This window comes from Antedon bifida, chromosome 3, assembly GCF_963402885.1.
Source record: "Antedon bifida chromosome 3, ecAntBifi1.1, whole genome shotgun sequence".
NCBI lineage: Eukaryota > Metazoa > Echinodermata > Crinoidea > Comatulida > Antedonidae > Antedon > Antedon bifida.
In genome coordinates, this window is record NC_136228.1 from 24,033,101 (window position 1) to 24,060,619 (window position 27,519).

The window sequence follows — 27,519 nt, forward strand, 5'->3', positions numbered from 1 at the left end:
GTTTTCACTGCAACCATAATGTTTTCCATGCGGCAGGGCGCCGCATACGTCAGGATGTATATACCGTACATCTTCTAATACTAACCCACTCTAATAGTAACCCCCTTCTAATAGTAACCCACCTTATAAGTCAATCTATAATAATAACCCACTGCTCTAATAGTAGCCCATGGGGGTTACTATTAGAGTCACAAAAACTTATGATGCAGCAGTATTTTGAAAATAAGGAGATATTGCATGTTGATCTCGGGAGTGGGAGAGGATTCAGTGTTTATGAGTTTATAGGCCTAATAAAGTTAGAGTTCAAACAAATTTGTTTAGGCCTATTCGTACTGTTTTATTATTTTGCTATTAGTTGCTGACCGGAAAAGTTGGGGGTGGGTTACTATTTTCAGGTGCGTAATTTAAGATTAGTAATCATAACCCACTACTCTAATAGTAACACCCCTTCTAATAGTAACCCATCCTAAAAAACAATCAAAGAATAATAACCCAGGGTTACAATTAGAAGATTTGTAACGTTTTTAACTTTTACGTTTTACCAAATCACCGTGTCTATTTATTCGTTCCTGTAAACGACATGTAATGTCCTGCGGTACGTACATTTGAATACGCTGAAATTACTATGTTTTTGAAGAACCATCTAAAGCCACGACCTAGATGGCTAGTTATAACAAATTGATTGAAGCACAATTTGGTATTTTATTACATTTATGATTACAGGTATCTATTCAATCACCTCATGAAAAAAAAAGAAATCCTTTGTGATTAAGGATCAAATGTCAATATTGACCAATCATATAACGTACTATAAAACCAAATAAAAGCTAACATTTTTAACAAAATTGGATGTTTTCTCATCCTGTTAATCATACGCAACGTAAAAGAGTACATACATCATTTCATCAGTTGACATAAGGTTAATTTCATCCATTGACATAAGGTCAGAGGTCAACATTTTAATGTGCGTATTAGGTACCGGTAGTTACCAAATAGATGCAAAGTTGTCCAAACTATGATATGGTTTTACAAGTAATCAAATTATTTGATCTGTAAAGTTTGTTATTTCATTATAATCTTTATTAATATAATTATAATACTGTAATTAATCAAATCAGACTTAAAATGTTACGCTGACCTTAAATAAAATAAATAGTTAAAGCAAAACTCAAAATTCATTTTGCAAAGATTAGTCAGAACATGGTTGTTGAAGCCTGCAATATTCATTTTGAGGCAATAAACTATCTGATTTGATCTGCTTTATGTTCGCAATATATCTTGCGTCTAACAAATCTTACTACTGTATATTATTGGTATCACTTTTTTCATCTCCATTGCAATCAGAACATAGTTCATCTAGTACGTCTAGTGAATAGATAAATCTGGAACCCATGCCCATAATTTTTTGGACTATCCAAACAATAGCCTGTGCACAAAAAGGGCATGTTCTTGCATTGCTATAATTAAAATGATTCTAAAAGAGATGATTAACTCTGACTTTTGTTAGAGCGCATATTATGTTTCACAACTTCCAGACACTATTCTGTTTTTGGTCATTGCCTAGTTCTGTAAAACAAATGTTGATTATCTATATACGTGACCACCAGGATTGATTCCTGATTTCTCTTTCAAAAAAAGGGAAGAGACATAATCAATTACAGTGAACACAATCAGAGGCTCATACTAAGGATATGCCCTTGATTAAAATTGTGATCTGTCTGTGTAGTGAGTTGTGGGTTCCAGTCAATGAAAGTAAAAATCTAAAACATTATTGACCAAGTTGTCGACTAGAGAAACAGGCAATATTCTCTCAATATTTTCAAAAGGGAAAGAAATCCTGGTGGTCCCTTATGAAAGGTAATCAAAACAGTATATAGTATTTGCTGAACTTGACAGTGAAAAGACATATTCGTAGATAAAGTTTCTACAAGCTTCAACATTGCTTTTGTGCTCTCTAGGGTTTATAAACCATACACAAATACGAATTCAAGATTATTTAATAGAAAGCGATGGGGATTAGTGAATAGAAAATATATATAGAAATTGAGAATTCAAATGGTGAAGTTAACCTACTTTAGCATTGTCGAAATTAAAGGTGGGGGATGGATGAACTGCTATTTTCCGATTCTGATGAATAGTAGTTTATTGCCCAAAAACGAATATTGTAGCCCTAATAAATGCAACTATGTTGTGACATATCATTAAATGTCAGCGTAACAGTCATTTTAATAACTTTTTTATTTTACAGAACCGTATTATAATACATTTAAAATAATGCACACTAGAAAAAAGAAATACCATAACCCCACTTACTGATCAAATAACGTAATTACATTTATGACCATCGATCTCATAGTTTGGATAACTTTGCATTATTTAGTATATCACTTGTTAAAATGTTGACCTTTGACTTATGTCAACTGGTGTAATGATGAATGTGCTCTTTTGATTGTGTATGATTGATTGATGTCTTAACAGAATGATAAAACATCACATTTAAATTTTTAGTTTTTATTTGGGTTTTTAGGCAAATGTTGTTATTGGACAATATTGACATTTTACCCTTATAGTAGAGTAGAACTAATGAAAAAAAGGGGCCAACCTCAAAAAAATTGCAACAAAAGGTTTTTCAACGGATTTTGGTAGTATTGGGTGTACTAAATAACAGAAAAAAAGTCTCAAGAATTTTGACCACCGGAAAGTGGTTTTTTTTCAAGATGGCCGCCAAAATAGATAAAACGTTAAAATGTCAATACCTCCTAAACTACTTGGTCTATTGATATGATTTTGGTACCAAAATACTCAGAACATACATATTTATATTTGCCCTAATAGAACATTTTGGCCAAAAATGACCGGAAATGCTATTTCTTGCATGTTTGACCTTTGACCTTGATATGTTGTATCTTGGTAACAACTGACCGTAGGGAAACAAATTGTGACTCAAATTGTTCAGAATGTACATATTTACATTTATTGTAATGAGACATTTTGTCAAAAAATGGTTAGAAGTAAAGGTTATTGACCTTTAACCTTTATCTATGTAGAATGTCCATATCTCGGCAACTATGTGTGGTAGAGATTTAAAATTGGGCTCTAAATACTGAGCATATGCTTATTTATATTTACTCTAATGAAACAGTTTGACAAAAAATGACCAGAAACGACATTTTTTGATGATTGACCTTGATATGCTATATTTCGATAATGACTGACTAACTATTTATGGCTCAATTTGTTCAGAATATAATTATTTTTATTTCGTATAATGGTCTAATCTACCCATGGAATTAAGAGCTTTCCTGGGTAACTGTAATATTTATAAAGACTTTTAGAATATGAGTTCAAGTTCAAATTGTTCAGAACATACTGTATACATTCTTAATAATAATAGTGAATAAAAAACCCGAAAAGTAAACAAAAACAAATATAATAATAATTTTTAATTTCTAATTACGGTATAGCAGCAGTTGATTGGATATTGTGCATGTATTTAGTACGGCTTCCTAAACAACTTTTTTAACTTCGTCTTCATCATCGTCATCAATCTCTCTATCTACGTTGTTCCATTCTTCTAGTTGACACACTCCCCAAACTGAAGTACATGCCAATCCATAGCATCTACAACTGCAACATACAGTTTTACATCCAGTAGTACAGTTACAATGGATGATTTTCAAAAGTTCTTCTGAAGCAGCAGTTTCAATCGTCATTATTGGCACAAATGTTTTATTAAAAACTTCCCCGACTTGGTAGCATCCATGGTATTATCTTTCTTTATCCATTGCATGATTTGATAGTATACTCTAAGACTGTGACATTTTGTAGCAGATGAGGTTGGTGGTAGTAGTTGTTGAGGTTTGATAAATTATTTACCCTCAGCAACTTTCTTATTAAACAGCTTGCATCTGTAGCTATTTGGGAAATCCAGTGACTTGGCTCCAAAACGAATAGACATGGCCTTTAATCCAAACTCCTCGATAGTTTGAAGTTTCTGATGCGGTTGAGTGAAACTATCGGCACACATCAGTGTCATATTCTAGGTTACTTTCTATCAATTTATTGATTTATTTGCCTTCCTAAAGATGTCTTTAGGCTTTGAAGAGTGAGGGTGGAAACGGACTTGATATTTCATTACATCGTCTAGAGAGATTTGTCCTAACTGAATTTGATGGAAAGAAAGAAGAATTCCTGTCAAGGCATGAGAACAAACACAAATTTATCAACATGCTTTCATATGAGCTATAGAAAAAAGAGTGGAGTTGTGGCTTGATGGTTATGATGCTTGGCTACCACTCCAAGGGTCCTGAGTTCAAGTCCCGTCACATGTCAGGATTTTTTCTAAGGACCAAATTACTCCACTCCCAAAGACTTGTAATAAGACTTTGTTTACGTAGAGCATCTTGTGTATATGTTTGTCTTGTGAACCTCTGAGGGTCCCTAATGATCAGCAATAGCTGGATGGATCACCCTCATTAAATATGGTTTTAAAAAAAACAAAAAAAACGATGTTGACATTGCTCTGGCAACAGTTGAAGTCAGAAGTCAATAATACAGTAACTTTGATTGGAGAAGACACGGACTTACTGGTACTTTTACTGTATCATGTAAATACAACAAACCGAGAAATGTACTTCAGATTAGACAAAGGAAAAGATGGGCCTACTAGAGTGATTAATGTAACCAGATTGAAATCTGTTTTAGGATATAAAATCATCCATTGTAACTACTGGATGTATGTTGCAGTTGTAGAAGCTATGGATTGGCATGTACTTCAGTTTGGGGAGTGTGTCAACTAGAAGAATGGAACAACGTAGATAGAGAGATTGATGACGATGATGAAGACGAAGTTGGAACAGTTGTTTAAGATGCCGTACTAAATACATGCACAATATCTAATCAATTGCTGCTATACCATAATTAGAAATTTAAAAGTTATTATTATATTTGTTTTTGTTTACTTTTCGGTTTTTTATTTACTATTATTATTAAGATTGTATACAGTATGTTCTGAACAATTTGAACTTGAACTCATATTCTGAAGGTCTTTATAAATATTACAGTTATTTGATTCCCAGGAAAGCTCTCTATTTCATAAGTAGATTAGACCATTATACGAAATAAAAAATAATTATATTCTGAACAAATTGAGCCATAAAAGGTGTATCTCAGTCAGTCATTATCGAAATATAGCATATCAAGGTCAATGGTCAAACATGTCGTTTCTGGTCATTTTTTGTCAAACTGTTTCATTAGAGTAAATATAAATAAGTATATTCTCAGTATTTAGAGCCCAATTTTAAATCTCTACCACACATAGTTGCCGAGATATGGAAATTATACACAGATAAAGTTAAAGGTCAATAACCTTTACTTCCAACCATTTTTTGACAAAATGTCTCATTACAATAAATGTAAATATGTACATTCTGAACAATTTGAGCCATCATTTGTTTCCCTACGGTCAGTTGTTACCAAGATACAACATATCAAGGTCAAAGGTCAAATTGTCAGAAATGGTATTTCCGGTCATTTTTGGCCAAAATGTTCTATTATAGCGAATATAAATATGTATGTTCTGAGTATGTTGGTACCAAAATCATATCAATAGACCAAGTAGTTTAGGAGGTATGGACATTTTAACTTTTTATCTATTTTGGCGGCCATCTTGAAAAAAAACACTTTCCGGTGGTCGAAATTCTTGAGACTTTTTTTCTGTTATTTAGTACACTCAATACTACCAAAATCCGTTGAAAAACCTTTTGTTGCAATTTTTTTGAGGTGAAACCTTATTTCTACTCTACTATTAACCACGAAGGGTTTTTTGCATGAGGTGATTGAATAGATACCTGTGATCATAAAAATGTAACAAAATAAATTTTTTATACTAACTAGCCATCTAGGTCGTGGCCTCAGATGGTTCTTGAATACATAGTAATTTCAGTATATATTACATACACTATACTATATGCTTCCTATCCTGATCGATTACCTTCCATACTGAAAATTCTGTTTTGAACAATTTAAGACCAAATACATGTCTCTATGACCAGTAGTTATGGAGATAGAAGGTCAGGTCAAAGATCAATAAAATAATTCTTTTCACTTTAGTACAAAAAAGTTCATAAGATCAAATATAAATATATAGGTCATGAGCAATTTGCATTTATTTTGTTGCCTCCAAGATTATTAGTTAGAGATAAGAAGACAAGGTCAAAGGTAAATTCCAGAAATGGTAGTTGCAGCCATTTTTGGACAAAATGTTGTATTAGAGTGATATAAATATATGTTGTGAATTATTTGACACTAAAATGAAACCTATAACACCAGCCATTACGAAGATATATAAGCTATTTTAATATTTTGGCCGCCATCTTATAAGCATATAAATAATAAATATATATTTTATTTTGACCAACTAAAGATATTTAGACAAGTTGCCAACTTTCATCACAAATTGCATACGATTTTATGACATCTTTTAACCTGACTATATAAATCATAAAACTCATTTGATAATTTTGTACAAAATATGTAAGTTCTGCATGGGAGAAACGATCCTCTTTAAAATACTCCCAATGATAAATTTATAGTATTGTATTGTTGCTTGTAAACACTGTAGTTTCTAGCTATTTTGTTTTTAGCTTAGTTATTCATGTCTTTTATTTTTCAATATGTACCCAGGTAAGAATTTGATCTCATAGTGATCTCATGTTGATCTCGGCATTGATGTCAGCATCTGAGATATTTGAGAGATCACTTATGGATATCATATTGAAATCACAAATAGATACCAGAGTGATATCAGCAATTGATATCATAGAATGATCTCATAGCGATCTCAACATTGATGTCGGTCTCTGAAATATTTAAGAGATCAATTATGATATCATATTGAAATCACAAATAGATACCAAAGTGATATCAGCAATTGATATCATAGAATGAATAATTGTCCGGGTGGTAGTTGTCCTAGGGGGGTTATTGTCCGGGTGGTAATTGTCCAGGGTGTAGTTGTCCGGATACGCAACAAAGCTCCATGCCAAATTTGGCGGCTTTTGTCCACCGCGTAACGAGGTCATGCCAGCACAATGTTTGTAGAAAACCGCATTTGCATTTGCTCCGTTACTACAGCCTAAGGTGGTGTATGGCATGTTGTGCAGGTGGGAGGACAGGCAATACGGTCACGAAATGTATTTATGAATGATTTTGCTCTTCCATCATCCGATCTACATGGTGGATGGATGAAGAAGTTGTATTAACCACGTTTTTCCTTTAAGTATTTATATTATATAATAATGTAAACACTAATTTGTACTTGAGTTATGGAGAATTATTTTTTTCCGAAATAAAAGATGAATGAATGAATGAAAAACAAATTCTTCCCAAATGAAGGACAAATTCAATTCAACTTTAGCTTCAAATTGAGAGGGGTACATAGCTATGAGAGGCCTAATAATGGTTAAAGTAGGCCTACGTTGTAAACTGTGTAAATGAATAGGTGTCATATATATTGGCAGTGATATTAATTAAAATATCTAATTTTGATACTACGGTCCCCCAACCTTCTTTCTCCACTCACCATCCCAGCATCCAATTATAATCATATACTTTTAGGCCTATGCTACTTCATTACGCCAGTATTTTAGCTCCTCCTCCTCCCCTTCCAAACACATCCCAGATACTGGGTGATGTGTTTAAGACGGTTCCAGTACAAATTGTTAGCCATCACTCCCAACCCATAATTTTCAAATCATTAGTTTAAAATTCCCAATACAGTTTCGGTCATGGAGGTATAATTATACCTCCATGGTTTCGGTCATGGTGACAGGCCTACATCCCCACCCCAAACTTCCATCCCCTTCCCAGGGATAATTAAAATAAAATACTTTTAACATTTTCCAACCACAAAATGATAAATACCAACAAAAATAAATATGAATTTTGTTTAAAGTGAGACGTTTCGGCCCACGTTCGTCCTGGGAAAAACAATTACGCTTTCGGCCCTCAAAGTGGGATGAAATTATATTTAATTTTATACAAACTTTCACTGTGCTTTGAAAAGAATATGTGTTGTAATGTATGTGGTCTTAATGTATTATATTAGATTATTATTTTTTTTTTTATATATTATTTTTGAACACATTTACGGCCGCCATCTTGTTGGTGCCGCCATCTTGTTGGTTCCCCCTCCTGTTGGAATCACTTTTCAGTCTTGAGTACGCCCTCTAGCCTTCGGCTTACAGCTCACTGTCTGAAACACATGCGCACAACAACGAGGAGCGCCCGCACGCCGCACCGGCTATTTCAAAAATTCAATTGTCACACGACACAACAACACACATACACAGCGGTCGTTTTTTTTTGGTATATCTCTCACGAATAGCCTACCTAGGCCTAGCTAGTAGGTGTGAGAGAAGCACGTCTGTAAATTAATCAATTTAAAGGATTTAGTTGCTACCTTTTCTGTGATTCTCCTTCGCAAAAGTACGTATTAGGCCTAATTCTAAGGTGTGGTATTTATGATTATAGTAAGTTACTTAACTTGGAGTCAAAATAAAATTAAAACGACAGGTGCGAAACGGATCTAGCCTAGCCTAGGCCTAGGTATCCTATACTAGTAGGCCTAGGCCTTGAGTTACAGCTCTTCTTTATATTTCTATAACAAGTTGTATAATAAGTTTGCCGGCCGTTAAATCAATGTATATTTTATATGTATTTTAATATTAACTTACATGCTATCGAATCTTATATTCTATTTTTAATATTTACATACTATCGAATCATTTAATCATTAAAGATGTATTGTCCCTTGAAACACAAAAAAATGAAGGTCAAAATATTCTAAATTTAAATTCGCCATATCAAAGTAATATTAAAGTTATTCACTTTAAGTCGAAAATTCGAGCCAAAAGCAACAAGTTTACGTAATTAACAGGTAAATTAGTTTGATTACATTTCGTCTGGAAAATCGTCGCGAGCGAAAGTAAACAAAGATTTCAAACCACGAGTACGCATTATGCATATGCTAATTAGGATTGTTTACAACTCGTCACGGTTGAGAAGGTATTTTCACACAGATCGTGAGGAAGTTTTATGATTATGCATACAGAGTAGCCAAACAAGCGCGTTTCATTATGGGATATGTTTTGATTGAAAACTTTGACTGGAAGTCAAAGTTATTTTTTTAACAAAAAAACGTCTGTATTTCAGTTAAATGATTTTTTTTTCGACAAATTTTTGGTGATAGTTAATAACTATTATGATACTTCAAAATGACCCACCTTTTTTCGAAATCTGTTATTTTTTATTTTTTTGGAATTAGTCAAAGGGACAATACATCTTTAACTTTGTATATCTCATTATATTGGTAGTGAAGGGAAAATATAACGTTGAACTGACACGACGTTTCTCGACCCTCTCCTATCGAATCTATACATTAATAATTTACGTACGGTATTGCCGAATCTTTATATCTCATTTACATACTATCGAATCGTTATACAGTATTGAATTAATAATTTACGTACGGTATTGCCGAATCTTTATATCTCATTTACATACTATTGAATCGTTATACAGTATTGCATTAATAATTTACGTATGGTATTGTCGAATCTTTATATATCATTTACATACTATTGAATCGTTATTATACAATATTGTATTAATAGTTTGCGTACGGTATTGCCGAATCTTTATATCTCGTTTACCTACTATCGAATCTTTATACAGTATTGCAATAATAATTTACGTACGGTATTGCCGAATCTTTATATCTCATTTACCTACTATCGAATCGTTATACAGTATTGCGTTAATAATTTACGTACGGTATTGTCGAATCTTTATATCCCATTTACATACTATCGAATCTTGGTTTTTATTATTAGTAATAGGGTGTGTTCTACATTAAGTGTTATTCCATTGTAATACATTGTTTGTGTTTTCAATAAAGCCACGTGGGGACGAAAACGCCAGAGGAACGCGCACCTTCTACAGCACTATTGCTGGCCGCCAGTCGAGTTATTAGCAAAAATTCGCGTAATTAATTACCGTACCGTACAGACACTTGCATCTTATATTAGTATTTAAAACTCATTTTAAATTGATTTATATCTGAAGGTATAAAATCATGTATATTGTAAAAAAAATTAGAAAGAAGTTAACAAATTATGAACACTACTATAGTATAGTTACTTTACTGATTAATTAATATACAATAACAAAACTATATATTGTGATATACTTTATTGAACAAATGTATATAATTCTTAATAATTGGCTTATTATATATTATATTAATATACAATACAAACACCACAATGAATGTTATTGACTTTATTATTAAACATATATATCATTTATTTAAAATCATTTAGTTAAAATAAGTAGGCTAATCATCGATTCGCCATTTCGTTTAAAAGAACGTATCACATTCAATCTGTAAAATAAAGAGAATAAATTACATTACAATAATGTAGATTGTTATTTACGTCCGAGTAAAGAAAACCTGTCGAAACAATGACAATCAAAGATTACAAACCAACGACAATCAAAGAGCACACGGCGTTCCATACAAATTGCCGTTATTGAACTAGCGGCCGCTTTGGTTGGCGGCCGCTTCGACCGTAATCCGTACTAGTACGGGTTGGTTTGAGTACGGATTGACCAGCACCCCTAGCCTCTAGCGACTACTGAACTGTAATAATAAAAAGGTTTCTCTTGGAGGACTGCGACCATTACGTCAAATGGCATGTCTGCCTTAAACAAATCAAAGATTTGGTGGCAGATGTAAAAAAATGGATTTCTCTCAAATTTTTACCATGAATAGACATTTCAATAAAAAGCATATCTACAACATTCATTTTAATTTTTAGCCTCCGTTGCCATGACAACGGTCAATTATCCAAATTTTGATGTTTTTGCCATTTTTCACAGATTTTCTATAGTGAAAAAGTACAAACTTGTATACTGATTTTAACCAAAAGTACTTACAGTATACAGTTTTTGTTTATAGCAGTGTAAACAACATGTATTGAGTTCCATTTAATGTAGAAAAAAAAAATTTACAAAATGGAGTTTGGTTGATACCATTATTTTAAAAAGGGGTGTTTTTAAAAAATATTTTTTTTATAAAAGTATACCTCATAAACGTACCTATAACTTCCAAAGTGGTGTTTTTATATCAATGAGGTTTTGTAATTTGATAGTCAATAGGTTTGTCAACAATAATCACGAAAAAAACACTGGGGTAAATTTCGTACATAGGTTTTGTGTTGCCAGGAAAATACGAAAAATACAAAAAAATACAAACAAAATATCAACAAACAAAACACATGAAACACAATTTAAATATGGCTAATCCAATAATAAAATGTATATGTGGCTTGTCATAATGCTACTAGAGTCATAGGAATAGTTTAGATAAAATAGGAGAATGTGTTGCCAGGTTTATTTCAAATAATTGCCAGAAAAACAGTATTTTGCATTGAAATATTAAGTTGATGGAAAATAATGTTAAACTTTGAAATAATTGCGTCAATGGTTTTTATAAATGTTTACATCTATTTTGTGTAACGAGATACAGAACTGGGGTAGCACTAACATTTCATTTTGTTTAGCCATTTGGCGAAAGTTCAAATATTTTTTTTAGTCAAATCAGTTTATCTATAGCCAAAATGGCTAAAGTTCAATTTTTTTATTTAGCCAAATGAATCGGTCATTAGCCAAAATTAAAAATTGTTGAAATATAATGGTAAAAACGTTTTAGTTAATTTATCTATGTCAATAGGTCTATACACTGTTCCCTGAATGTTTTTGTAAGGCATTTGGGGAAAGAGAGCGATGCCTAAATCACTGTATATTTGATTTTAAAAAATAATTGTTGTTGTATTTTATATGATCAAAACAATTGTTCAAATTGTTTTTAATCATACAGCATTCATGCAGTTATCAATTTAATAAGAAACATTTTACAGTTTTCTGAAATTCCCTAAACGCTATGTTATTTTTGTTTTTTACGCTTGGCTGGTGGCTTCCGTACCACGCGAAAATCGTGTCCTAAGACTTTCACGGTCACCCACCGTCACCGCCGCGCAGCGGGTGAATGTTTTTAAATTGGGTATGCTCAAGAGGTGCGAAAGTGCAGTAGCGCAGGCTAAGACAAGCGCAGGCCTAGGCAAATTATGTACGATGGTACGTCGTAGGCCTATATGCTAAAAATATTTCTTGCATACGAACACTCGTATCGTTGTTGAACGTGCAGAAAATATAGGCTAAAGCACAGGGAGAAGGCGTTTCTGTCGGGGGAGAAATTTATACCATCCCGGCTCGATTATTTATTACACCCAACAACACAGAAGCCGGCGGCCGGCCTTGCTGTTACGTTTATATAGTCCGCAATAAATGCACGTGTGTGTTTAGCTAAATCCTCGTTAGACTCTACCATTTCCCGAATGTTGTTTTGTTTACTCTACTGACGCACTGCACGCACGAGGAAACTTTATTAAGGGTAAAATATGAAACTACATTATTAGAGCATAAAATGCATAACGCATAAATATTGATTTCGATAAGATCATTCATTGAAGATACTATGTTTTTTTTTAATCTGAAAGAACATCCTTATCGAAAAATAGACAATCCCGGTAAATACCCGACCGTCGGCTGTCGAGTCGTCGTTCGTTTGTGCAGCGCAACACGTGATAGTTTGGGTAGACTCCATCATCCATGTGTCGTGTAACGTCTGTTTCTCTGTGCAGTCTACCTCTGCTATCTCCATCATATTGAAACAACAAAGAGACGCCTGGTACAACGAAACAAGTTGACGAAAATGGAGCTTGAAGTAAACAACATGATAACGAACAAAATAAATGCTTGAAGATCGACAAATGGACCTTTTAGTTGGACTTTATGCTTTCGCCAAAATGATTATTTTATTATCTATTTTATCATGTCATAGCCAAAATGGCTAAAGTAGCCGTTTTATTTTTCGCCAATCTGGAAACGTTTTCGCCCATGGCGACTTGGCGATCGGCCAGTGCGAGCCCAGCAGAAAGACCTCCCAAAAAATCTGACCTTGTAAATAGGTCATTTGAGGTCAAAAGGGGTCAGAATGCAAAACAGGACAGGTCCCCACTTTACTACAACTATTAATGTTTGATCAACATTTACAAGATAGTTCATAAAAATTCTCAACAATTTTCATTTTTTACCTATAGTGTTACCATAGCAACCATTTCTATGTCTAACTAAGGAAAGTAATTTTTTTTTTAAACGTAAAAAATGGCATTTTTATGAATACAAAGAATTGATTGCATTTGTAATTTTTCTCAATTTTACTTTAACTGCATTCTAATAATCTTAAAGTGATGACAAACTTGACCTTGTAAATTCATTCATTTTGAGGTCAACATTTTACCATAGTAACTGTTTCTATGCGAAAATATTTAAAAAATAAGGGGTTTTTCATAAATAAAAAACATTTTTTCTACATAGTTTTACATTTCTACTTTTTGCGAAATTTACTTTAAATACTGAATCCTAATAATCTCAGAAAGAAAGTCTTGACAAATCTGAATAAAGGTAAAAAATTGACCTTTAGTGTTATCTTAAACCTGTTTAAAATAATTTTTTTAAAATAAAATATGGAGTTTTTATGAAAAAAATAATTATATTTTACATATTGAGGTCAAATGACATCAACATTTTACCTATAGTGTATTGTAGCAACTGTTTCTATACGTAACTAAGTACAATATTTTTAATATGGGGTTTCATGACTATAAACAATTGATTACATAGCTTTACTACTTTTTCCCAAATTTACTTATCTACTGAATCCCAGAAAATGTCTGACCTTGTGAAAAGGTCATTTGTTGGGTCAAATTATGTAAAAATGTATTATTTATGTTATCTTAGAACCTTTTTCTATGCGTAACTAAGGATAATTGTTTTTTTTAAATGGCCACCCTCGGGACCTGGAAAAGTGGCCGCTTACGGGCGGTGACCCCTTACGGGAGGTTCTGCCGATAAAGGGCCAAAATCACGTATTATGGCTATACACGATATTCTTAACGAAACGAGCCTCTCAATTTTCCAGCTAATTGTATTATTATTTATAATCAGGTGGTTTAGTATTTTTTAGCATTTTCAGACAAATTTTAAAAGCTTTTATCATATGAAAAATGGTCGGTCAAAATCTGTGTAGTTTTCTTATCTCTTCACAGTAATGTTTTTAAAACCACTTTGAAATAAAGCTAATATATAAGGGTCTGTTTCTGCTGCATAACGCAATTTAACCGGTTATTTTAAAATAGATTAAAAATAGATAACAATAACAAGACCGCGTTTCTGCTCAATTTGTGCTCCGAAATAACCGGTTAAATCTATGGGTGGTCGTCGAGCAAAACGTCATCATTACCCAAAATGCAATACACTCAGACGGAAGTAGTAAGTTGGCTGTTTGTTTACATCGACGTTAGTACACACGTGTGTGATATCGCCGAACATCTCAAACATGTTAACATAATAATAAAATGTTGTCTCCAGGTCTACAAGTTTTGTTTTTTGTAAAGCCTACTTACCATCACTAATAAAATTAATTCTCATGCCGCCTTCAATAAACATAGGGAGGGTCGTGCAGCGCCCGATCGCCTAGGATAATTATTATCTAGCCTAATTCCTCAAAAAGGCGATGTCATACGGCCCCCTTCCCACGTGAACGACTGTTGTCTTTCGCGAGCGCAGTCCTACTAAACACCAAACGGAAACAAAAACGAGACTCAGAATGTTGCAATACCCACCAAACGAGAGTATATAATTGTTAATTAATTATGAAAACCCAACTTTTATAGCAAAAATCATCCGAATTTATGTGAAAAATGATAAGTTTAGCCGCAAAAAGTTAAATCAAACGAGTGTATCCAAGTCATAGAATATCGCACGCACATAGTGCCTTTAATAGAATAATGAGTGTTGAACATTATTTCGTATATTTATGTACTAACATAAATAATAGCACATTTCTATGCTTAATAAAATCATATTTAATATATTATCAAAGGCTCTGATAACCTTTGTTTTCGGTCGATGTGATGTTTTTCTAAAAAATGATGATGTAAAACGATCAAAGTAAGATTGTTCATTGTTCTCCTATTAAAGGCACTAAGGGTGTGCCATAAATACGCTCGTTTGGTTTCAGTTTTTGTTGCTAAATTCATCGTTTTTAACATAAATTCGGACGATTTTTGCTATAAAATTTGGGTTTTTATAATTAATTAACCATTATCTATTCTCGTTTGGTAGGTATTTGCAACATTCTGAGTCCCTTTTTTGTTTCCGTTTTGGTATTTATAGGACCATACCCTCCGCGAGCGTGTATTAACGCCTCAAATTGTTTAGCTTGGGTAGTTCGGAACTCCACCCCGAATTCCTCTTTTACTTTCGCAAAAATGCTCTTATATATCTGTGAATCTTTTCTATTGCCTGTCATCCTTCCCCGTACTTTCTCTTCCCCCCCACAACTGAATAACATATCTTGTGATTTCATTCATCCACATACATGTTCACTTCTTCGTTCGACTGTCAAAACCACGAGGAAAACACACATGGTACGCGACGGTATCTGACGCGGGGTCACAACTGTCAATCAAATAACCGTTATTTCGTGTTGCAGCTAAGAATTGCTCAGCGATAACCGGTTAAACGGCGTTCTAACACCGATTTAAATTGGTGTTTTTAACCGGTTATTTTGCGCTGCCTTTTAACCGGTTACCAAAAATGTGTCCTGTTTCTGCTGGCAAGAAAATGGAGTTAATTTATTCACACCGATTTTAATTTATTCACACCGATTTTAACCGGTTATTTTTATGCAGCAGAAACAGGCCCTAAAGAAACATGGACCTCTAATTCATAGGTCCATGCAATAAGTATCACATTTTTCGGGTGGCCGCTTACGGGAGGTCATTTATCATACAAAAAATCTCATTTTTAGTATAAAAAGGTGCCTGCAGCTGCTTACGGGAGGTGGCCGCTTACGGTAGGTACCAAATGCACTAATTAGATAGGAAGAACAAACAGGCTTTTCAAAGTGCGTCCGTTAAGGGAGGTGGCCGCTTACGGGAGGTGCCCGCTGTAAATAAAATATGGGGTTTTCATGAATAAAAATAATCACAGAAGTCCTTATGAATATGACCTTGTAAAACGGTAATTTGAAAATGCAAATAAGGCATGCCTGCTAATAATCTACAAATTTAAATTTGTATAAGATAAGTATGAAAAATCTAAAGAATATCTCAATTTTAGTTACCATAGTAACTGTTGCTATGCATAACTAAGGGAAATTAAATAATTATCAGATAATTATAAATTTAATAATTAATACTGAATCCAACCATCACAGTAAAAAAAATATAGAATTTAAAACCAATATCTAATATAAAGTGTGATATTTTACATGCTGACCTTAAATGAAATGAAATTTCACATCAGGGCTTCAATATTTGTTATGTAGAGCATATATACATACCTGAGTATATCATTGACTTTTGATTGGTTCAATTTTGGGGAGGGGAAAGTGGTGGATCCAGGAGTTTGAAATAGTTAGGGGGTTGGAGACGAGGGTCTAAAAACTTAACTTTATGTCCTATCTTTTGCATTGCAATTTTTAACTTGTGGTGGGTGGGGGCTTGGAGAAAGAGGGAGGGGTGGGATGGAGGAGTTTGAATCCGTCTATTGGTTGGGGCGATGGTAGCGGCAGTGTGGGTGGTGCTTGAATGCATGCATTTGACACCCTATAGTGGATGATCGACCAAAGTATTGCAGTTTAGTCGAAAGTGGTAGTGGATGGGCATGTGGGATCTGCTTAGGTTAGCAAATAGAAGAAGTAAAAAAATGAAGGAGGAGCTTCAAAATAAGAGAGGAGTAATCTGTTAAAATTCACAACGATCTGATAATTTATTCAAATTTCCAGAGGATATAACCTATAAAATGACATTAAAACTGGGAATTACAGAATCTATAATTAAAAATATTGTTTTTTTTCTCACAACACAACTAGAAGTATATAAAACATTAAGAATTTTTCTGACCAATGAGTTTCAAATCAGATAATCAAAGAAAATAAAATGTTTTTACTAATATACCATGTTTTTTTTTTTATAAAAATGCCTATGTTTCTCGCAACACTGCTTGTAGATTTTTAAATTACCCCAGTATTTTATTTTAGAAATCAATTATTAAACATTAGAACTACCTATTTGTAATAAATCAGCTAAAAAAATACACCACTTTGGGTGTTATGGTGAAGTAAAGTTTAGTTGCATTTAACAATTTAAAAAAAGTGAAAAACACCCCTTTTTAAATAAATGGTATCTCCCCAAGTATGAAAAAAAAAATATGAAACAGGTACACAATGCATTGTTATTATGCATACACTAATTATTTTTTATAATTAAATGAACAAAACAAAAATATCGTTCATCAAAGTAGTACCAATATCCATTTTAAAAAACCTTAAAAAAAGACAAAATTTGTCAAAAACACAAATTTGGCCGTTGCCATGGAAATATATGTGTGAAATAAAAAATACTTATTTGATTTCTCTCAACACATATATAGCCATGTGCAAAATTTGAAAGAAATCCATTTTTTTGAGTCTGCCACTATTTTTGATATTTCTTTGATTCTTACAGACAATGGCTCTTAAGTTTCATCTAAAAACTAACTATGCTCATCTCAAAGTTAAGCGATGAGGTCATAATTGACACCTCACATATCCTGTAAGACAATATATATAAGGGTGCCTTCTCCTCATTTAGCAGTCAGTTTATTTAATCAATTCATAAGCAAGCAACTACACAATGTTGATTTTTTTTTTTGTACCATATTTATTGAGGGTGATCCATCCAGCAATTGCTGATCATTAGGGACCCTCAGAGGTTCACAAGACAACATATACACAAGATGCTCTACATAAACAAAGTCTTATTACAAGTCTTTGGGAGTGGAGTTGTAATTTTGTCCTTAGAAAAAATCCTGACATGTGAAGGGACTTGAACCCAGGACCCTTGGAGTGGTAGTCAAGCATCATAACCACCAAGCCACAACTCCACTCCATTATAATATTACTTCTTGCATTATTTATAAATTTAGGATATTATAAGTAAGGATTTTCTGTGCAATTTGAATTAAGTATTGTTTTGATTCAAATTGTTCAAATTGCGCATTTTCTTCAGAAGGTAGGAACATAAAATATGGTCAAAGTAATAAAATCTTTTCACAAAAAAATATAAAGAAAAATTTGAACTGTTACCACACTGATTAATTTCAGGGTGTAATGGCTTCCAGTTTATCGCTGTCAAGAACTTCTAAGAGAGTGCTTCCACGCACACCTAGCAATGCCAAGGAAAACGTATATCCATTTAACAGTCATTTCAGCACACCTGTTTCTACAAAATCTAAGAATAACCCTCAAGCACTCTTTGGCACACCTGAATGCTATAATTCTGTCACATTTGGCACACCTTTAAAACAAGAAGTCACATCAAACTCCAAACATGGGGAAGAGGATGGCTTTAGTGTGACTGTAGCAGTCAGAGTTCGTCCGTTTAGCGAAAGGTAAATTGGTAATTAAAAAAATAATATAATGTAACATTACTGTCTGGTTAATAACTAATACGATAATAATTATATGATAATAATAATATGCAATGATTTCCTTGTAACAAATGTGTGAAGTAAGAATTTTTTTCATAAATTTTTTTATGGACAAAAAAAAATGTTCAATGGAAGAAGTGAAAGAGAGATGACCAACTCAAATGTTAAATGTCCAGAATGTGTTCTAGTGTTCTCCCCAGCAGGATTGAGCACAATGATCAGTGATTCCAAAAATGTTGCAACAACCAACTTCTCCACTTATGTGGAAATTAATAAAATGAGTTACAAAAACTCACTTTGAATTAACATTATCCATTATTCTCTTATGGTTAATGGCAGTTTATCCAAATATGCAGAGCACTATTACTGTAGACTACCAAATGTTGGTTTGTGTAATTATTACCATTGTTATTATTTTACAGAGAAATTAAGAGTAGTACATCAACATGTGTTGTTTCTATGCAAGGAAATGAAACATTTGTTAAAACTAAATCAGCAAATGCTAGTAGGTTTTGCTATGATCATTGCTTTTGGTCATTTGACAAGAAAAATGGTGATTTTGCTGACCAGACACTAGTTTACAATAAACTTGGAAAACCCCTTCTCATTAGTGCATTTGAAGGCTATAACACATGTCTTTTTGCTTATGGGCAAACCGGATCGGGAAAATCATACAGGTATGAGTTTTGTTCAATTCAATTCTGGTTTATTAAATATATAAGGGGCATTGCAGAAAAATCTGAATTGTGCAAAATTTACATTATGATATAAAAAGTATAACAAAATATAAAATTCCATTTAAAAGTTCATTCAAATATAAAATATGTACAAATCTAAAAATAACAAATTTACATACAAACTAAGATTACATTTAGAATATCACAAAAACAAAATTTGATTCCAGGCAAACATATTTAAAATAAAATAAAAAAGGTGCAAAGCTGAGACAATATTTAAAATCTAATTTGGTGGGTTTGCAGATTTAGTTCCTTAATGATACTGGGTACAGACAATTTTGCAAATGATACCACTGTGATTTTAGCGTTCGAACGGAGGGAACTCTGTGCTTATATTTCTATTGGGTTTAAAAGATGACGTAAGGTTTGCAAAGAATTTTGCAAAATCTAGTTAGTAATAAAAATATCTAATGCAGAAATTGTACTGTTGACCCAAAATGATCTTACATGCTTGCTTTTGAACTGATTTAGTTAAATTTGAGTACAATTTAAAGATGGATGCCAAACTGGAGAGGCATATTCAAGAATAGACTGATTCACAAGTTTAGGTATGGGAATGCCAAATTTAGAAAGATGATAAGGGAGGGAGGCCTTTGTGGTCATAGCTTTATTCGTGGGATGACCATTTAAGATCATCTTGTAAAATTTGATTTTACTATTAACGGTATTTAATATTATGAGATCAATCAAATCCAATTATCTAGCTAATTAGTAATAGCTATTTGTTTATTTTTGTATATTCCTTATGGTTATTTTTGCTCCACTAAATAAGTTCATTGAGATGGGTTTGTATTGCATAGTTTTATTAGAAACTTCAGAAATTGTCAAATCATCAACAAATTTCCATCTTTATTCAGTATCAATAAGAGAATCATTAACCATAATTTTGAAGGTCTACCTTCATGAAGTTGATTTCCATTCAGAAAGCCAATTTTTTTTAATTACCCATTGGCGTCTATTAGTGAGAAAATCACACACCCATGAGATAATCTCTTCTTATTCCTATAATTATCATCTTTTGTACAATAATAGGATGATCAATAAGGTCAAAATACCAGGTTTATCTAGATTAGAATACAAATGATGAGTAATTATAGTGATTATCTTTTCATGGTACGCAAAAATTATCCCACTTGATTGTGGCACGGAGCCCCCTGCAGCTAACACAAGCCATCTTGGGCAGGGTGACTAAGCACACACACAGCCCACACAACCAAGGAAACCCGGCACCGGGGGTCTTGGCTAGCGATGTTTCTTTAGCACAACAACAGACCGAAATCCCCACGGATTACAGCCTAAACTCTTAATACTAATTAGCTTTGTTGCAGTTGCTCACACAACAAACAGATCTTTCGATAAATTCAATCAAACGGCTAGGCTCTCAGTATAGTACAATACTAGACTATGATACAATAGGTTCTATTGTTCTCTCTCTCTAGTCAAAACGTGTATACGTTTCGACGTTTCGAAAAGAAATGGTGAGTTATGCATGGGCGTTGCCACCCACCTGAGGGCGTGGCGCATGGGCGATACCACTGTCTTGGAGGGGAGTTCAGTAAAAAAATTTTACTTTTCGGTTATATTCTCCTCTTGAAGGAGAAAAGGCCTATGTCGGTTCATCCAGGTAAGCTATCACTCATAGACTACCAACACCACTATTGGTTTGTGTAATTTAATATTATCCATGGTCTGTCACAACTACCTATTTTCATTTGCTTAGTGGGAAAATATTTAACCTATCCATACAGTATTTAAAATGCCATTAAAAATGTCTAACTTATCTACAATACCAGAAGCATCATAAATAACAGATCAATGGATTGTCTTTCTTTTAATACACACAAAGAAAGACACTCTAGGTCAAAGGTCATAATGAACCAAAAATAATTTTTAAAATAAAGGATTTGTTTAAAGATGTATTGTCCCCCTGAAAAATAATTTTTTAATTTTTTTTTTTTGAATATGCCATTTTAATGTCACATAATAATTATCCACTTTGACAAAAAAATTAGATCGACAAAAAAATTATTTACCTGAAAAAACTGTAATTTAAAGCCAAAAATAGTCAAATTGGCTGCCAGCCAATGGATTTTTGGTTGAATTTACCCATTTATTTTGTCATTTTGTAAGTGAAAGCATTATTTGTTCGTTTCTTTTTTCTATTGAAGTGATTAACTTTATTAAAACTACAAAATACCATATTCAATCAAAGAATTTAATTAATCTTCATTTTTCATGTCTTTAAATCATCTTCAACAAGATTTGAACCAGATTATCAACCATGAAAAGCTGGATACCCATTACACCACACTTTAATTTTATGTAGTAAAATTAAGCCTAATTTATTATTATTTTTAAAATAGAGGTTCGGAAGAAATTGTTATATTGGTTGGCCCATAACACGATAAAAGTAATTGGTTAAATACTAAAAAAAGGTGTAGGCCAGCTATTTTAAAGATTGACTATTGTTTTGTGGTAATACAGATTAAAGATATTTTTGTTTGAATAGTACTCAAGCAAGTAGGTACATATATCTCTACAAATCAAATTTAACACCACCTTATATTATTTTTAGTGAATGTTATGTTTAAGTTTGTACATCTTTTTTTAATAGTATTATGGGATATGGAAAAGAAAGGGGAATTGTTCCACAATTTACCGAAGATCTGTACGCTAGAATAGAGAATCCAGAAGAAGAACATGTAATGTACATTTTAAACTTCTACAAGCTTCTATAAATAAAAATCAGTTTTATGTATTGTTTCATTGTAACTTAATTATACAATCTATTTAAAATATAAAAGTCAAGAAACATCTAGTCATTATGTATAACTTGTTTACACAAATATCATCGTAAATAAATAAATTATTAATTTATTATTTTTAAAAATAACACCAAATGATTGTGTTCCTGTAGAACATCCTACATGCTTAAACTGTTCATTTAATTAATAGACAGTTTATCAATGTTCTCATTTTGAACTCTATTCATATATCAAATCAAATCTGACCCAAATCAATACACCCATATCTAGTAAGTTGCCTAACTACTACCATTAGTATCTAGGTAAGCCCCCTAGCCCTAAAATAGGCTAGTACTAGTAGTAGACATAGTTGTCCCAGTAGTAATCTTCTTTGAGTGTGTAACTAATAAATGGCTATGTAGCGAACACAGAATATCCATCACCCTAACCGTCCTGTTTCATGTCCTGTTTTCCTGATTCAACATAGGAGGAATAACTCTGACATTTTATATTTTCATATAGAATATAATTTGGAAATTTTACTTCAAAATAGAAAAATGTCACTGAAATTACATTTCTGTATTTTTCCAGGTAAGCTATAATATTGAGATCAGTTTCTTTGAAATCTATAATGAAAAAATTCATGATCTTCTTGCCACTGCTTCAGAGAAAGGTAGAAAATCTGTAAGTATACTACAAGTAGTTCATGTTTTCTCAATATTTGATGGGTCACAAATTTGTTTCCGTTTTGCTGAATATTTTATCACGTATAAACTCATTAGTCAGGTTCAAAGAGGTATTCCATGTGCAATTTGTGATGAAAATTGGCAACTTGTCTGCAATTTGTCTTTATGGGACTTTCCAAGATTGCGGCTAAAATATTCAAATAGCGTATATCTTTGTAATGGCTGGTGTTACAGGGTCATTTTGGTGTCAAATTATTCACAACATAATATTTATATTCACTCTAATACAACATTTTGTCTAAAAATGGCTGCATATACCATTCCTGGCATTGTGACCTTTGACCTTGTCCTCTTATCTCTGTAACTAATAATCTTGGAGACAAAAAATTAAATGCAAATTGCTCAAGGCCTATATATTATATTTGATCTAATGAGCTTTTTTTGTCCAAAAGTGAAAAAAATGAAATATTGTTATTGACTTTTAACCCTAACCTTCTATCTCGATAACTACTGGTCAAAGAGACATGTAGTTGATCTTAAATTATTCAGAACATATAATGACAAGGTCAAAGGTCAAAATGCCAGGAATGGTATATGCAGCCATTTTTTGACAAAATGTTGTATTAGAGTGAATAAATATTATGTTGTGAATAATTTGACACCAAAATGACCCTGTAACACCAGCTATTATATTATATTTCTTTTATTGTATGTAATGTTCAAGATGGGATGTACAACATACATCCTTTTTTTATAAATAGTATCATGGGATATTACAAGTAATAACACTATTAGAATTGCAAAATGTTTCTTTGATAAAAATTAAACATATTTTCTTATTGCATGGTGTCAAGTTACGTGTTCGTGAGCATCCTACACTTGGTCCATATGTGGAGGGATTGTCAATGTAAGTATTTACATTATGATAAATGAAAATGAATAAATATAAAACTACAACTAAAAAACCACTCCATCTTTCAGCTTTATTTGAATGCTATTTCATGTAATATTGTGAGACCTAACCTTTTCTCATTTTCAGATTTTCTGATGGTTTTTTCAACCTTTATCATGTATAGTCCAGCAGCCAAGGGGTTTAACCTTGCAATATTTTCTAGTTTTTTTTATGGAATTTATTTATTCTTTCTTTATTCTGCAAGCACTTTCAGTACTAGTGCACTGATTTCCAAAGTGGTACAGTAATTGAAAATATAACAAACATAATAAAATAAAGACAAAGAGTAATTGAAATATACATTAAAAGTAGCAATCAATTTTAGAAAACAAAAAATTCAGTTAAAAATGTTGAGTACTAATTGTATTTTGGAATGAAGTTATTGAGAAATCTTTAAAGTTAATTTTTAATTAATTTGGAAGTTCATTCCAGCTTAGATGAACGATAAGTAAAGGTTATTTTGCCTTGACAAATGTTCCAGGTGGGGACAACTAAATTGTTATGGCTTTGGCTTCGTGTGCCTTTAGAATGGGTAGTGTTATTAAAAGTCAATTTTGAGGTCAAATATGGAGGAGCACACCCTTTTAAACACTTGAAAGTCATTAATAATAATTTTTCATTCCAGAGTACATTTAGTCTTTTCCAGCCAAGGTTATTTAAAATAAAATCAATTGAGGTCTTAATATCAACAGAAAGCAAAATTCTACCTAATCTATTCATGAGTACTTGTAAACAATTAGTATTTTGAACATTACAATTAGACCATACACAACAACAATAATAAAAAGGGGAAAAACAAGAGCGTTAGCTAACATTTTAAGCGTATATGACGGAAGAAAACATTTTACACACGGGTGACACCAATACGTTTTAAAAACATTTGAGGATACCTTGCTTATGTGATCATTCCAATTTAATTGCGGATCAAATGTGACCCCAAGATATTTAAAAGAGTCAACTCGTTCAATAATATCTCCATTATAAGATATTGAAATATCTTTAAATTTAGGAAGAATGTGGTTTGTCCCAAAAATCATAAGTTTTGTCTTTTTGATGTTCAATGTTAGTTTATTAGTTTTAAACCAATTAGCAATTGTATTTAAATAGGCATTTAGCTCGTATTGAAGAGTGACTGGGTAAAATTTATAGAATAAAGATTTTTTTTACTGAGCTATTTGCGTGATTAGCCTAAACAAAATGGCCACTATTTTCATGCACACATGCTATATCTCAAATTATTCACAATGTATATGTTTATATTAGTTCTAATAGAAAAAAAATTGACCAGAAACCCAATTTTTAGCAATTTTGACCTGGACCTATTTTTGCCATATCTAATTAAAACTAGGTGCAATTTGTTCCCAAGATATATATTTATATTCAGTCTAACAGAAGATCTTGCTTGAAAATGAAGTGTGGTTATTGACATCAATTAATATATTTATTCTATTTTTTAATAATATAAATCAATAAATATTAGTCAGCAATATATTTATTTATTCTTGCCATAAAATCAATTCTATTATCAATTTTTTTCTGAAAAAGACTGTAATATATGGAAGTATAAGTAGTAAATTCAGACTGAGAATTGGAATTTATTGCTTTGAGTAAATATTTGTTTAAATTAAAATCCAGTATGTATTGTTACCAACCAAGCACCTCACACCTCTTTGAATTATCCATCCAGATAGTAATAATCACAGTTGTTTTTTTTTTTATTTATTATTATTTTACAATATAATCCATTAGATTGAATATAAATATCTCTATTATAAACAATTTGCGCTTAGTTTCAACTCTCTATTTAATGCCATGTCGTTATTTAGATGAGAAAAATAGGTCAAAGGTTAAAATTACAGAGAAATGGGTGTTCCGGCCACTTGTTGAAGAAATGTTGCAGTATGGCAAGTATAAACATATAAATTGTGAACAATTTGACACAAAAATTGGCTCTCTACGACAAATATTTATAAATTTATATTATAGAATAAACTTATTATGTCAAAGGTCAATGAAAACACTTCCGGTCATTTTCAAGCAAGTTTTTCTGTTGAACTGAATAGAAATAGATATCTTGGGAACAAGCTTCTAGTTTTAATGCTGTCCGACCTGCCATTACTTGGATATGGCGAAAAGAGCGAAATTTTACCAAAAAATCTCTATTAGAGCTAATATAAACATACACATTCTGAACAATTTGACACCAAAATGAACTCAATACGTCGAGTAGTTCCAGAGATATAGCATGTTAGTATGAAAATAGCGACAATTTTGTTAATGAAAATTGCTCTATGCTGTCAGCCATTCAGTACAAAATTATTCATCCTGATAGAAAACTATAGAAAACATTGCAAGGTTATGGAAAAAATAGGCATTTGGCTGATAGACTAGTCTTGTCTTCCTTTCCTTCTCTCAATAACATTCTGTTAACATGATTTCTTTCAGTTGTTTATATCATGTCTCTTGGTTCTCCCAACTTTAATTAGGTTATATATATTATCATCTTGGTACCGAAATAACAAACTTAACTTTAACTTTCTTCTTTAAAATGTTCATATATTAAAGTTAAAAGTATATACTTTGGCATTTTTAAAAGTTTTTAAAGATGTCATCATAGTTAAAAAAGTATAATTCATTGCGGTATGTAATAATTTATCTGCACCAAAGTGGTTACTGCATAGTAAATACATGGAGGAATCTTTCTTCAACTTTTAGTCAGTTGTGTATGGCTAGGTGGTCTGTGCTTGTGTCTATAGCATTTAAGGTACCGAGATCAAGTCTCACCTTGGGAAACAAGATTTTTTTTTATTATCCATATTGTTTGTTAAATTTTATTTCTTAGTGTATAGGTTATACACATGATATATAATGAAATCTAGGTAAAAGTAACTTATGTCTTTAATATTATGTAGCAAGGGTGGTTTATGGCATTATATGCAGAGGGATATTTGATAGGATTGTGATACCTTCATATAAATTATAAATAATTAAAGATTCTGACGAAATCAATCTATATATCTTTTAAAAATTAATTATCTTTAATATTTAAATCCATGAATATAACCTATAATTCGTCATAGTGACGAATTTAATCTAGTGTTTTTTAATTTAGTCTTTATACTTGTACTAAGTTCACTGGACCTACTGTTTATAGTCCTTATCCGAGAATAATCATTCTACGAGTGGGCCTCGGACCCTTGCCCAGTTACTCAAACAAATACACTTTTGGTTTTCATTTCAAGTATGGTGAATTAATTTTAACTGAAGATTTAAATTAAGTTTTACACTAACACTGTAAATTCTTTACTATCAGATGGTATTTTGATTTTATATTTAGCTACTGTACACAATTTACTTTGGTGGACCGAATACAGTATGTCTATATTTTTTTAAATAAATATTTCTTGCTTAGACTATTTCTTATATTTTCATTTACTATTACAACTTTGCAAACATAGTATTGCACTGCAAATAGTTGTTGGTTCCTTTTCCAATCTTATGACAATACAAAAGATTTTTGCAATACAATATTATCTTCTAAACAATGTAGATATGTTGCTAAATCATTTGCTGATATTTGCGGTTGGATTGAACTTGGTAATAAACAGAGGGCAACAGCAAGTACAGGAATGAATGATAAGTCAAGCAGATCACATTCAGTGTTTACAATAATCATGACTAAAACTAAAGTAAGTTTTACTTTCGCTGACATTCAAATAAACTAAAAATACAATACCCAT

At 32.2% G+C, this 27,519-nt stretch overlaps 1 protein-coding gene across 1 annotated transcript in view; it reads left to right on the forward strand.

Moving 5' to 3' along the window:
* The first annotated feature begins 8,358 nt into the window (after positions 1–8,358).
* LOC144838022 (kinesin-like protein KIF14) overlaps positions 8,359–27,519 on the forward strand; it is a 53,965-nt gene continuing 34,804 nt past the window's right edge. The window contains exons 1-7 of the mRNA XM_078693359.1: positions 8,359–8,487; positions 18,335–18,621; positions 19,083–19,337; positions 22,012–22,099; positions 22,733–22,825; positions 23,682–23,734; positions 27,330–27,468. Coding sequence (XP_078549485.1) covers positions 18,341–18,621; positions 19,083–19,337; positions 22,012–22,099; positions 22,733–22,825; positions 23,682–23,734; positions 27,330–27,468 — 909 coding nt within the window. The 5' untranslated portion in view covers positions 8,359–8,487; positions 18,335–18,340. The remainder of the gene's footprint in view (positions 8,488–18,334; positions 18,622–19,082; positions 19,338–22,011; positions 22,100–22,732; positions 22,826–23,681; positions 23,735–27,329; positions 27,469–27,519) is intronic.